Source organism: Vicia villosa, linkage group LG2, assembly GCF_029867415.1.
Source record: "Vicia villosa cultivar HV-30 ecotype Madison, WI linkage group LG2, Vvil1.0, whole genome shotgun sequence".
Lineage (NCBI taxonomy): Eukaryota > Viridiplantae > Streptophyta > Magnoliopsida > Fabales > Fabaceae > Vicia > Vicia villosa.
The window spans coordinates 159,775,153-159,789,691 of record NC_081181.1 but is presented as its reverse complement, the minus strand read 5'-3'; the positions used below and the strand labels follow the sequence as shown (position 1 = coordinate 159,789,691).

The 14,539-nt window shown below is 31.7% G+C and overlaps 3 protein-coding genes across 3 annotated transcripts; 2 read left to right on the top strand and 1 right to left on the bottom strand.

Annotated features, from left to right (window-relative positions):
- Window positions 1–3,097: 3,097 nt before the first annotated feature.
- On the top strand, window positions 3,098–5,576 carry LOC131647247 (F-box/LRR-repeat protein 25-like). The gene is made up of 2 exons (XM_058917155.1): window positions 3,098–3,950; window positions 4,046–5,576. The coding sequence occupies exons 1-2, from the start codon at window positions 3,234–3,236 to the stop codon at window positions 4,496–4,498; spliced, it is 1,170 nt and encodes a 389-aa protein (XP_058773138.1). The 5' UTR covers window positions 3,098–3,233; the 3' UTR covers window positions 4,499–5,576.
- A 258-nt stretch (window positions 5,577–5,834) lies between these two features.
- On the top strand, window positions 5,835–7,088 carry LOC131647246 (uncharacterized). Its single transcript, XM_058917154.1, has 3 exons — window positions 5,835–6,269; window positions 6,478–6,546; window positions 6,692–7,088. Exons 1-3 carry the CDS (start codon window positions 6,195–6,197, stop codon window positions 6,806–6,808), a joined length of 261 nt encoding a protein of 86 aa, XP_058773137.1. The 5' UTR covers window positions 5,835–6,194; the 3' UTR covers window positions 6,809–7,088.
- Window positions 7,089–7,985: 897 nt separating this feature from the next.
- Window positions 7,986–12,908, bottom strand: LOC131652732 (uncharacterized). The gene is made up of 8 exons (XM_058922679.1): window positions 12,565–12,908; window positions 12,370–12,465; window positions 11,115–11,225; window positions 10,719–11,028; window positions 10,332–10,422; window positions 9,775–10,108; window positions 9,122–9,270; window positions 7,986–8,900 (listed from the first exon to the last, which is right to left on the bottom strand). Exons 1-8 carry the CDS (start codon window positions 12,808–12,810, stop codon window positions 8,399–8,401), a joined length of 1,839 nt encoding a protein of 612 aa, XP_058778662.1. The 5' UTR covers window positions 12,811–12,908; the 3' UTR covers window positions 7,986–8,398.
- Window positions 12,909–14,539: the final 1,631 nt, after the last annotated feature.

Genomic DNA, 14,539 nt, shown 5'->3' with positions numbered 1-14,539 from the left:
TTGTTTGTTAAGTTGAATTGGTTAATTAGAAAATGGTTAACTGGATGTTGGTCAAATTTCTGTTGTTGTATGTGTATACAGGTACATGGCCATATCTATGAATTTGGTTTGTTTTGGCTAGCTACGATTAATTTGTGAGTTAAGTTTGTTTTGGCTAGCTCTGATTAATTTGTGAGTTAAACAGACTGGACTGCCCATCTTTTATTTATGCTAAGTGGGGAGTGGGGACTCCTAAATATATATGTCACAATGGCTTCTATGTATGTTAAGTGTTACTCCCTCCGTTTTTTTACTATATGTAGCTTTAGTTTTTTTACACGTGCTAAGGAAATCTTAAAGTTTTGCTAATTTTATTAATAGATTATAGGATGTTCCAATATTGCCGTTTAAAAAATTTCTTATTTTAAAATGAAAAAATAAAATTCACTTTATTATTTTCGTGAAAAAAATTTTGCTAATTTTTTTAATACTAAATTAATCATTGATAATGAAATATTTAAATGACAGTTACTTAATCGAACAAAAATATACTTTTTTTTTTAATTTATCACCATTAATAAAAAACTTTTTATTTTAAAATATAAAAAATTAAATTCATATTATTATTTTCTTTCAATTGAATAAAGTCATTATACTATTTTTTTTTACTCATCATCTCTTATTTTTCTCCTCTGAAACTAAAATCCACCATTTAATTTTTTCCCTCCAATATTTTATTAACTATTTAAACCAATTTCCTAGAACTCTTCATTCAATTTTTTTTTCTTCAAATTTTCCTCTAAATATTTCAAAGTACTTCACCACATATTTTCTTATAATTTTTTTTTGGCTAATCTTTTTCCTATAAATTTAGACTAACTCCATCACCTATTATAATATTAAAATGGCTTTAAATCACTCTGATCTCAATATTATTCCAATGGAAGATGAAGAATATGTTCAATAACAAAATGCAAATATAGTGCCTAATCTACCCAATTTAAATCTCAACATTGTAAATAATACTGATCTTAACAACATTCCAAATATATGCAAATATCTCAGGTGTGTTTGGAAGAAGATACTCATGACCCCCATTGGTAGGTAACAATATTTTCACGCTTTTATGCTTATTTGTTTGTTTCTTCATGATAATTCATGACCCATAAAAAAAATCTCTAAAATTTAATTGGTTTATATGTCTTATTTATAGTGTGATTTTTGTTATAGTTATTTTGCAATTTTTGTTTGAGTTTTCATTTTTTCTAATTGCATATGGATTTTCTATTTTTTCTAATTGTTAATTGAGTGTTCTTAAACAAAAAAATAAATTGTTATGTTCATTCCTTATAAAATTACTCACGTTCATTCTCTATAAAATTGCTCTATAAATAAAAATGCTAAAAAAATGTAACTATAGTAAATAAAGATTTTAACTTATTGAACAAATCTCTTTAAATCAAAAATAATCATTTCAAATCCAAGATACTTATAACATGATAGAAAGACAGAATTTTTTTTAATTTTAATAAAATTTTGAAAGATAAACCTTGCGTAACTTCTTGCATTCTTTTTTGTATTGTTTCCTCGAGTTTCATCTTTATCATTTTTTGAAAATTTCACAATTTTAAACTAAATAAAAAATTATAACTCATTTTTAATTATGAATCAGAATAGAAATATATAAATATATAATAATAATTATTAATTTTGTAAGTGAAATATATAAATATATAATATATAAATATATAATAATTATTATATAAATATATAAATATAAATAATTATAATATATAAATATATAATAATTATTATATAAATATATAAATATAAATATATAATTATTATTATTAATTAAAACACTCATTTTTTTAATTTTTATAATTATTATATAAATATATAAATATATTTATAATTAATATATAATAATTATTATATAAATATATAAATATATAATAATTTTTATAAGTATATAATAATTTTTATAATTATTATATAAATATATAAATATATAATAATTTTTATAATTATTATATAAATATATAAATATATAAATAAAAAATTATAACTTATTTTGTAAGTGAAATTATTTTAATTTTTTTAATTAAAATATTTTAAATTTTAAAATATGAATCAGAATAGAAATATATAATAATTATTATTCATAACTCATAAATTATATCAAAATATATAATTATTATTATTCATTACTCATAAATTATATCAGATTTATGATATATGAATTAATTAATATCCTAAAATTAATTTTTTGGATTTTTAGATTTTTCTTTTTTTAAAATTCTAATTTTTGGGATTTTTTCGGAAATGCACTCTCGAAGTCTGGAAAAATTTAGAAAAAAAAAATATTTCGGAAATGCATTTTCGAAGCAGGTGTAAAGTGGCGTTTTCGCTGAGGTGACCCCATAAAGAGGTGGGTAAAGAAAAAACCAGAAAACAAAACATATCAGAATCCAGTATTACCTACTTTATACCTAGGTGGGCAACAATTTTTTCCAGAAGCACTTTGATTTCATATATATCTGATGCATTCTTTTATTATCACGCCCATGCTTCTTAATCATATCTACAATTGTTATATCTTTTGAACTTTCCGAATTTTCAGTATAGTAGACACTCTTAGTATCCTCCTTATTATATCTACCATGGTAAAAGTTAAGCATTGTTGTATTGGAAAAACAAAAAGATTATTATTATAAAAACAAAATATTATTTTTGGTCAGTTATGTTAAATTCGGAGTTTATTTTGGTCTTTCAATTTCAAAAAATGTCAGATTGGCCCTTAACTCTTTAAAAGGTCTTATTTTAGTCTTTTTGTCATATTAGCGACTGAACCAATTTTTGAGTTTTAAGGACGAATATGACACCTTTGAAGTTAACATAAAAGACAAAAAAAAAATATTTTGCCATTTATAAACAATTTTTTAAAACAAAGACAATGAGACAGAGAAAATATATTATATAAAAAAAATTATTAATTAGTCATGTCACAAATAAAATAATAAATAAAAATTATAGTTAAAAAAAAAAAAGCAACAATTTCCCTCCTTTTGTTTTACCAAAGCCAGTACTCCTGCTGTTTCCCTTATATAAAAAAGCGAGTTCGTCCCGCCGCGTAGATCAATTCCAACGCCACCGGGTAACGAAACAAATTACAGCCCAAAACCCTAATTAGGTTTTGTGATCGATGATAATCCTCTCCTCTTGCTTTCTTGCTCCATTCACCATTAGCGATCATGTCTTCTGGCCGTTCAATTCCAACGCTCGATAGAATCAGCGACCTGCCGGACTCAATTCTCTGCCACATTCTCTCTTTCCTTCCAACCAAATTCGCCGCAACCACAACTGTTCTCTCAAAGAGATGGAAACCCGTATGGCTCTCCGTCCTAACTCTTACTTTCGATTACCAATCATTCAACGACTTTCACACATTTCGCGAGTTCGTTTACTCAATCATGTTCTCTTTACGAGACAAAAAGACCTCAATCCAATCGTTTACCTTGACATTAGGCCGCTCTTCTCACTTCAAGCAGAGGGAATTCAATAGAATTTTTAAATTTGTGATGCAACGAGGAGTCAAGAATCTTGACTTCAACATGTCTAATAAACCGCGTTGTATCAAATTACCTCTCGGCATCCTCGATTGTAAGAAGCTTCGAGTTCTTAAATTGGAAAATGTAAAAATGTGGGATTTTGGTCGAATGGATTTTCCTTGTCTCCAAACTCTTCATTTGAAGAGTGTTGATTTTAAATCTCCTAATTATTTTGTCAAGTTTCTATATGGATGCCCTATTCTAGAAGATTTGAATGCAAAATCACGTATCACCCCGAAATCAATTGATCTTATGGAGAACTTGAATGCTTTACCTAATTTGGTTAACGTAAGGATTTGTTCGAATAAGGATATTCCGATGACTTTGATTTGTAAGGCGAGAATTTTGCATATAGAACAGGTACGAGTATTATGCTCCTGAATATTACACTGTTTGAATTGATATTGAATATAAAGTATACATTGTTAATGTTCTATTGTATGCAACTCACGCAGATATGGGAGATGACTTGGAAACCGCTTTCCATGTTTCACAATTTGACTCACATGGAACTTACGTTTTATCATAACTTACTGAAGAGAGAGTGCAGGTCGTTGATAGAAATACTCCCACATTTTCTCAGTCTTCAACATTTTAAAATTCGGTTGATATTTATGAATAGTTTGGGTGCAACGTATATTTGTTCTGAATGTTTGAAGGTTTCAGCCAATTCCACCATTGCTCCAGAATGTCTTTCCTCACAGCTTAAAACACTTAGCATTCAATGCTCCACGGACTCAGAAGACATCAACAGCTGTGAGTTCGAATTTGTAAAATATATTATGCAACATTCAAAAGTACTAGAGACCGTGAGAGTCAAGAGTACCTGTCTTGAAAAGAACCGAATGCTTATGAAGTTATCTTCATGCACAAGAAGCTCTGCAACATGTAGACTTTTATTTGGTTGATGATGACAGTTATGTCGTGGTTTTCTTTTGGAAGAATGTGTAGTGGTTTTTCATGAAAGAAATTTTCGGGAGTAATGTCATATACTTTCTCTTAGTGTAAAGAGAGAGAGAAACCAGTCCATGTAATCAAAGTTCTACTTTTTATTTAATTTATTGTATGGTGTAGTCCGGTTGTTGATTCTATGAATACTGGCGAAATCTATAACTATGATGTATTTTGATTGTTAGATGATTGCTTGAAACTTGAAAATGTTTGATTTTTTGCTTGGTTATAGGTGTGTTTTGGTGTATGAACATTTAATGTACCTATTAAATTTTATTTAAGGTAAGCCATTAACAGTGTTTTGGTGTTTATGTAAGATGAAGTATAACATAAGCTGTTAGATTACAAAAATTGAAATGGTTTTGAAATTGGTGGTTTGTGAAGTCTTTTAAGTTTTTTTGTTAGGTTGTAATGTGAAAGGTTGGTGCAGTATTGTCGGATGACTGTTACTTACTCAATTTTGAGTCTTAGGTTGTTGTAAGTGAGAATAATTTGATGAGGAGGGAGGGTAAGGATAGTCGAATGTTTTGTTTCTTATATGACTGTTGTTGAGTGCTAACTAGTATTATGCATCATCGGTTCTTTATGTCAGAATTTTATTACTTGGTCAGTGTTTTTAAAATCTTGTTGTGCACTAATATGCTAAAAGGATTGATTGAAACAATTTATTTGGATTTTCATAGCTGTTGTATGCTATGTCTTTTTGATTCTGAACTCTTGAATCACTTATATGCATTGGCTTTTAGCGCGAGAAGTGTTCAAATTCATTAGTTATTTAATGTAGTTTTTTCCATTAGAATTAATAGTTAACACTTCAACTGCTACAAAGTCGTTCATTTTTCGGTGAATAAATTTTTTATGGATGGAACATCTATTATTGATATCTATAACTGCAAGCAACATTAGTGATGTTGCCTTTTAAGGAAACTTTTCATTCATAAAGTCATCATTGTTATGCACTATGTTTTTCAGCTGCTACTTACATTCCATACAAATTCAATACAGCAGTACAGTTATGTTCAAGTCACTGGCTCTTCTCAACGATTGAGCCAATCTTGTTGGCATTCCTTCTGATGATGTCCTTCTTTAATGGATTCAAGCTCTGTAAGTCCCTTTCTCATTCATCATCATTTTCATCGCTATTGAATTTCATCAATATTTCATTTCTCCTTTGCTGTCTCAGAAATGAGCGGAAGCAATAGATGTGAGGGAAATGGGTGGGGTGCTGGTTTTTTATACAGCATATCCAAACTGTATTGGATGGAACAATGAGATGTATCTATTAATGAAGTTGTTTGCTGTAGACCCCAAATACCAACACAATGCTTGAAATTAGTCTTGTAATGGGGATATTCAACTTATCTATTGCTGCATGTTTCATATGTTTTATAATATGCGTTTTTCTTCAAACCATTTCAATGTAACGACACTTTTTATTTTATGGTTGGTCCACTCTTGACCACTTTGTCCAAGTGTGTTAGGTGAGTAGAAGTTGTTGATTGATCCATTTCAATATAAGTAGCGCGGCGTTGGTGAAATTGAGCATGTTTGAAGGCTGCATTTAAGGAATTGAAAAGTGATGGAGATTGATATTGTAGTTTGTGCTTTTTTGTTTTGTAGAGGGATTTGACTGATTCAACTGTCTTAAGGAACATGGGTGTCAATTTTGGTTATTCTCTTCTTGCATATAAAAGTACACTTCAAGGAATTGGGAAGTTTCACTTTCAGGTATGCAATCCAACACAGAATTTCTGTTACTTTTCTGTTAGATTCATTATATATAGATAGTATACTGTGTATCTGAGAAGTTGCAGTCACCACCTATTTGCAAAGTGCAAGTTTCTCACGTTTTTTTATAGTTAATCTAAAGAAAAAACCACTTTCTTTTTTGTTTATTCATTGAACTTCCTTGTAAATATTATAATCCACAACTTAGGTCAACGAATCTCGCTTGAGCGAAGATTTGAACCAGTGCTGGGAGGTACTTGCTGAACCAATACAAACGGTATGTATATGCTTTCGTTTTTAAGCGATTATCTGGTTTAATTTTTTTTTATTTTACATTGAATGCCTAAAATATATTTGTAACTTGATAGAATATTGCAGTGCTTGTTGTGGTTGCGAACTGATATAGCTTGCTTTTTCTATAGGTTATGCGAAGATACAGTGTTCCTGAGCCTTATAAAAAGTTAAAAGAGCTGACTAGAGGGAAAACAATTACCAAGGAAAGCTTAAGAGACTTCATTGAAGGCTTAGACATTCCATAAAATGCAAAGACCTATCTCTTAAAGTTAACACCGCATACTTACGTTGGAACCGCCGTTGAATTGGCCAGAACGGTTGAACACCAAGTGAATAATATTTTGAATGGAGCAATCTAGGAAACAGGTGGTTTGAACCTGAAACAGTTTTACAGAGGTTTCGATTAGTTAACGAGATTACTTTACTGCTGCGAATGCGATTTTTCGACCTGGTTCTCGCCATTGATAATTATTAGTTGATAAATGAACCTTCTGATAAGTTGTTTTATTTATGAAAAAGAAAATAGAGAGAATGGTATTCAGTGATATAAGAAGAATTTAATTTCTTATGAATGCATAATTCTTTTAATTTATTTACCTTGACACTTTTGTTTATTTCATAAGTTTAACAATTGTGATAGATGACAAAGTTGTAGAAAATTTGTTAATTATTATTGGGACTAATCTAAATTATCTTTACCTTCCTCTTCTAAAGTTACAAGGTTTTCTTTTTCATTCTATAAGCAAAATCACAATTTTTTAGTCATTACAAAATTAAGTGTGAACGTCCTCTTCTTGTTTCTAGAGTAACACCTTGTTTAACAAATGTTGCTGCCTCTTCTTTATTCTTTATTGTTATATCGAAAAATTCTAACGCCGATTGTTAAAACTAGTTCTAATTCAAACCCTAATTACAACAAAAAAAACCTTACAAATTGCCGCAAAATCTCTACCCTTCTCTGCTTTCACCATTACATATCATGTCCTTTGGTCGTTCAATTCCAACTGTGAGTAGAATTAGCAACTTGCCAAATTCTCTCTTTCCTTCCAACCAAATAAGCCTCAACCACAAACCTTCTCTCAAAGAGATGGAAACCAATATGACTCTCTATCCTTATTCTCAACTTCCTCTATTTTACTTTAGAGCAATACATCAGATGAAAAATGTATTGATCCAAAGTATGAAACATCAAAAGAGAATAGACACGTCCAGCTTTTGTGTTCACTAGTAATTAATGGTTTTTTTAGTCCATGCCATCATGCCATCAAACAATGATTAATCATTATTGAAAAAATTGGAAATACAGTGAATAACTATTTAATTATGTTTTCACAACTAAAATTTTCACAATTTTTTTTATTCTACTTCACAAATTTTAATATAGGCTCAATTACACAATAATTGATCAATGCTCCACTAAATCGAAATCTTCATTTTTTTATTCAAGAGCTTGCACACTCAAAACAATAGTACTGATACAACCTGGAAAATCATATAAGCTCATTGACTAGTATAAAAACTTACACCAAAATATTGAAACTCTCCTCGATCATCTTTATTAGTTCATGAATCATGATCAGTGGTCAAGGGAGAAAAAGAATGTTAAACTTGATAGCTAGCAAAACCTGAATCATTTGTTACATATAATCATGAATCAATATTAAATAGTGATTATCAGCCTAAAATAAGATTTCACTATAATTTAATTCCAAAATCTTCCCATCAATTAGGGACAAACGGTGAATAAAATGCATGCGCAGAATAGACCAGCCCTACATTAGAAGATTGCCGATAGAACCTCTCTCTATGAACATATATCCTCATTCATGCACTAACTAGTTTTTATCAGAAGCTGCCAACTTTATTCTCTGTTGATGTTCAGCAACTTTGTAATCTACAACTTCACGGAACAAGCTTGCGTCAAGAACACAGTTATCGCTTCCATACACGGCAGCTTGGACACTTGCCATCAGTTTCGCTATTTCCCTTCCGGAAAATCCATCGGTTTTAGCTGCGGCTTCCTTTATGATATCATCGGTCAATCCTTTAATCTCAATCTTTTGCGGGTTTGCTTTGAAAGACAGTAAACCAGATTTTCTTGATCCAGCTTGAGCTATATACTTGTCTAGGTAGAGCTTGAGAAGTTTAAAACGCTCCTCTTCTCCGGGCAAGGGAAATTCTAGGACCTCGTCAATACGGTCTGCCACAGCTGAATCAAGGTCACCGGGACGGTTTGTTGCAAGGGCAAGGACTATGTCTTTAGACTGGTCACCAGTACGAAAGAGAAGGGCATTTAGTGCACTTCTTTGCGCTTCACTCATATACGTCTTATTCCGCCTGCAAAATTCAATAAGTCATTCACATAATTCTCAAAGAATGTTAGTATTCGTTAACATTGCAATTTTGGCTACTTCTTCAAAACTGTTTTTCATAAAGTACAAAATATACTCCAGACAGAATAATATGCATAATGGCATCTACCAGATTATAATACTCTTATGTTGTCTCGAGCTAAGATAACATATGAAAAATCATGGAATGGAAGAAGCATTGCTTACTCGCATAGAAATGCATCAGCTTCATCAATGAAAAGCAGTAAACCCCTATTTGACTTCTTGGCCCAATCAAACAACTGGTGTATCTTTGTTACAGCCTGGGATCCCAGTGGAGCAACATCTCCCCCAGTCATCAATGCATAGTCCAATCCCTGAATTAAATTGAAAACAAAAATTAGACAAATTAAAAAAAATAAAAGGAAAGAACGTGAGTTACAAAAAAGATGAGCACATTAGGTCAAATGTTCACAGGATATGTTTTAATATTTCATAAAACATCAATAACCAGAAACATGGTACTGAATATCCACTTGTAGCTAGTAACTACTAAATAACACATAAACAAGAACCTAAAATTGAGTTAAGAAAGACAAGTCGAGAATAAATTTGTGGAGAATTCAAGAAACATGAAAATAGGAAAAAATCTGAAATGAGGACACGTTTTTGCTCATAAGTTGATGAATTCCACTTAATCTAATATAGCAAAGCATAACATATAAACTTCACCATGAAATAGGAGAAACAAAATTTTGAACAATGCACACAGCCAATTGCCTACTTATTTGACACATAACCAAAAAAAAGTAGGTAGTGTGAAACAATTGAAAATCATTAAATCAGAACAAGAAGATAAGTAGACAAGTACGAGATCATACCGATTTTTGAGCCAACTCTCTAGCAGCCATTGTCTTTCCTGTTCCTGGAGGGCCATAAAAAAGCATGTTTCTGAATGGTGCCTGATGTGCTTTTGTGTTTGCAGTTGCATATGCCAGTTGCTCAATTCTTTTATTAAGAGAAGGATGCAAAATTACATCGCCAAAACCCTTTCCATTTTTTGAAGCGGAATCTGGATCAGCCCTTCGAAAAAGGGTGCTTTTGGCTCGAGAAAACGCGCCAGACCAGGGGTATTTCCCTCTGGAGGACTCTCGTATTAATGATGGTTGTCCCAATATTCTATCAACATACCCCCAAATAACACGTGCACCTTCCCTGCATTAAGTCCAATCTGAATGTAAATTCTGCATAGCATGCAAATTACAAAGTACAATTTCACCATGAGATAAGAAATAGCCTGATAAATAGAGGTTAAAAAATTAAGGTGTATTGTATCATCTCTAAAAATGGGCTAGGCCAAGCAAAAAATAACATCCGGTTACTTTTTACCCTCCTATATTTTTAGGAGCTCGTTCCGAACTTTCTGGACAATTTATACCTTGTTGTGTAGACCCCTGCTGCCAGAGCAGTCACGCCACCAACTGCTACGACCAACTTATTTCGATCTGTTAGAATGGTTCTAATGCCCCCTGCAAAAGATAGCCAGAGTTTTCAAAATTGGGGATTGGTGTGACATTCCTCTAACCCAGCCAAGCAAAAATTGATGGAGTTTATCATCCATTTAAGTAAACAATAATACACCCCACAAACTACAGTTAAGCTGACTAATGATTAAACAACACGAGGAAAGTAAAATTGATAAAATACTATTACCTCAAAAAACCATGTGAAATTTCATTTTAAAAGGAAGAGCATACATACACAATGCTTTATTCCAACAAATACTTATTGCATATTACATAGTTGCATCCGGTAGAAAATGTACCTCCAACATGGTCAAAGGTGGTATTTATGATAGAAATCCATTTTTCTCGCTCTGCATCACCACGCTCAATTAGTATTCGTCTGTTAACCTCTTCAGATAGCTTTGCTTCGTGCGCTCTTGCTTCTGCTCCTGCCATTTCACTTATTCTGATTGTTTCACGTTCAATCTCAGCTTTCTCCTTTTCAGTTTGCCTTCGTTGTGCTTGAATCTGTTCTTCTGTTGCGCGTCGAGCTTGCTCCAGTCTAATTGATGAGTCTTCTTGCATTTTTACAAGCTCTTGGTTCCTTACTCTATGTTGCTCGTTTTCTGCCTAACAATAATAATGCAAGAATGAGATAAGACTCGTTAAAATGACCAAAACAAAGAACCCAATTTTCAAATGGTCTAATGTAATACCTGCATCCTCTTCCTTGCCAACTCATCCTCATACTTAGCCATCTGAGATTTTGTTTGTGCCTGATGCTGGGCAAGCTTTTTCTCTTCATCATATATAATCCTTTGTTTTTCCTGTCAGGAAAACCAATTGATAAGCCAAAAAAATACAAAACACAAGATGCATACAGATCAGGAGCAAAGAAGGTTTCACTTTCACACTTATTCAATAGTCTAAGGCCATACTTGCAAAAAATGAACTGATTTCATCAGGAAGCTAGAACTTACATGGCAATGTATGAGATTTATTAAACTGTCGGACGATTTCAACTTAAAATAATAAAAAAATTGATAGATAATGCAGACAGAAAACTTTTATCTCCTATGAAGTACATGCACAAACACGACTCGGAAACCCCCGGTAATGTCCAAATTACAAGACATGTAACACAAATATCAAATATGTAAGTCAATAGGATAAAATAAGTGAGAACATGCTAAGTATTAATATATAATATTTTCCCCCACGATAATGAGTCTCATAAAAGTACCGAGAGACATCATTGATTCATTACAAAATTTGAATACTTTAGTTTTTTTTTTACAACAACAAAAAATTCCAAAACAAGTTGATGAACTATTGAAAGTCTTTCACCTTCAATCCATCCATCTAATACCGAAAATCTAAAACAATCATCGAATCAATCTTAGCCCTGTCTTAACATGCCGAGCCAGAAATACAAAAGAAAAGTATGTTTTATATTTTCCAACAATGTAATCGAGTTTTGTACACAATGTAGCACTGACACTTCATATTGAAGGCGTGTCTGGTGTGCAACACATGTTAGTGACAGAGACACAACACCTATTTATGTGGTACTATTTAATAACTTCAATTTTCTAAATTTACTAACAGTGTATAAGTGTCTGTGTTCGGTATCTAGTACAAGTGTTAGAGTCCCAAGCATACAGGGCACCCACACAAACCTCCAAGCTTCATTTTTGTCAACAAACTTCATTATTGTCTCTTACATTCCATTTTCTCTAAAACAAACTTCATTATTGTCAACAAAAATAAAAACATGATTAAATATGTACATTCCCAAGCAAACTGTATTCTGAAATTCTATCTTCTCTAAAACAAACTTGATTATTGTCGGAAAAAAAAACTCAATTAACATTCCCAAGTAAAATGTGTATGACTAATAGAGTAGAATTAATAGCATAAAACAAAACAAAAAATGATTTTTTACAGACAAAAAACATAAACTAAACTCACAGTCTCTTGTTGTGCTTTCAATTGATGAAACTCAGCAACCTTAGCCTTAAATTCAGCTTGCTTAGTCTCCTCTTGTTTCTTCAATATTTCAAATATCTTCAACAACAAAAAAAGAGAAACAAAATAAAAACCTAAACAAATGCAAAACAATAACCGAACAGAATAAAATTTAGAACCATAGAAAAAAAATGGCACCTTTTTGGGACTCGGTGAAGCTGCTATTTCCTTGAGAGCTTTAACACCTCTCAGAAGAGGTTCAGGATCGAAACCAGAAGATGTGGTCCTTGGATAATTGTTTTGAACTTTGGGAGATGGTTCGGAAGCATTTGAAGAGGAAGGAGTAACGCCGTCCGAGAAAGAAGTTTGAGATGAACCGATTGCGGCGGTGGCTGTGGCGGCAGTTAGTGCCGAGATTAAACCGGCGGCATGTGATTTCGCCATTGAAGTTAAGCTTTGTTGAAGAAAAAGAAGAAGGTTTATTCTCAGAGAAAGTTGAGGGTTTTGGTAGGGTTCGGAACACGTAATGGGTTATCTTTTCGGAGCTCCGCTTTGACCCGAAAATTACTTTTCCATCAAGCTATTATATTTTATTTGTAAAAAAAGTGTGTTAGTTTTGTACAAGTACTCTTATGAGAAAAATACCGATAATCTATAAGTGCTATCAATCCTTGAGAGTGTGCTTCTCTCAAGGTCCGGAGTTCGAATCCTGCTAGGTGCTATCAATCCTTGTGTGGGCCAGTCCATATAGAACTTTGTTCTGGCTTTAAACGGGGCTCCCGCTAGTGGACGGTGGGACTGGTCCCTCTTGGATTAGTCGGTCGAAAGGCCGGATACCAAGATTTCCAAAAAGAAAAAAAGAAAAAAAAAAGAAAGAAAGTTGTTTTGGAAAAGACACTTTTACCCTTTTATTTATAAATCTACCATATCATCGATTTTAGGGTATTTTGTGTCTAAATATTTTTTTTTTCAACTTCTATAATATAAGAAAGGAAGTTGTTTTGGAAAAGACACTTCTACCCTTTTATTTATAAATTTACCATATCATCAATTTTAGGGTATTTTGTGTTCAAATATTACTTTTTTCAACTAAATTATCATATTTACACCATTTGGTTACTACTTCTTCTATGTGCTTCCACTTTTTAATCTAATCTAACTGAGTTTGCATCGATGGATTCAAAAGAGCAAACTATGATTTCCAACTTTTTGTCTTCTTCAAAAGCATCATTTCCAACTATTTGTCTTCTACAAAAGCATCATCAGAAAAATCTCTCTCTACTTACAAATCCAAATTTTCTTTGAAAAATAATATCCTTCTTCTTTATTGCTTCAATATATGTTCTTCTTCATGGTTTTGTTGATTTCATTTTGTAATTTTCTTCTGAAATCAAAAACACTGAATCTTATATCAAAACCACTAGATCTGAAATCAACATTCATCTTATTTATACTTACAAGATATTTCTATTCACTATTGTCATTGTTGTTTTATATGTTTTGTTGTGTTACAAGGTTATGCTTTCTATTTTCAATTTTATTGTGTTCAAGTTCAAAACCTTGAGCAATATGTGTGTGTGTTGCAATGGTGAAACAATGATGTTGTAGTTTTTTATTCTTCACCTTTGTGTTTTTCAAATTTCACCATCTTCTTCTTTTAGATTTCACTTTGTTTAACTTGTGTTTTTTATGTTGCAGGTTTTTCGCCTTTGTGTTTGTTCAACTTTTCTTCCATACCATTTTTTGGGAGGTTTTCAGTTTTGTTGTTGGAATTCCATTAGTTTCTTAGTTGGGGTGCAAATACCGTGCATAGATAAAAATCTATGCACCATGCATAGATTATTATGGACCTTTGGATCAAATTCTAGACATCAATTGTTATTACTAAATACTCAATACTCACCACTCAATACTCAATACTCAATACTCAATACTCAATACTGAATTTCCAATGACTTATGTAGGCTTATGCATGGTGCATAAGGAAATCATTATGCATATTAGCCAAAGCCTCTTACTTGCATATCTTCTGTTTATTTACTTTAAACCTAAAGATTTTAAAGTTTGTATTGTTGTAGCATTCAACATTAATCTTTATCTTAAAAGTTAAAACCTATGTTTCATGTTTTTACTTTGTTATATGTATTGAATATGATCTTGAAATTCAACAACG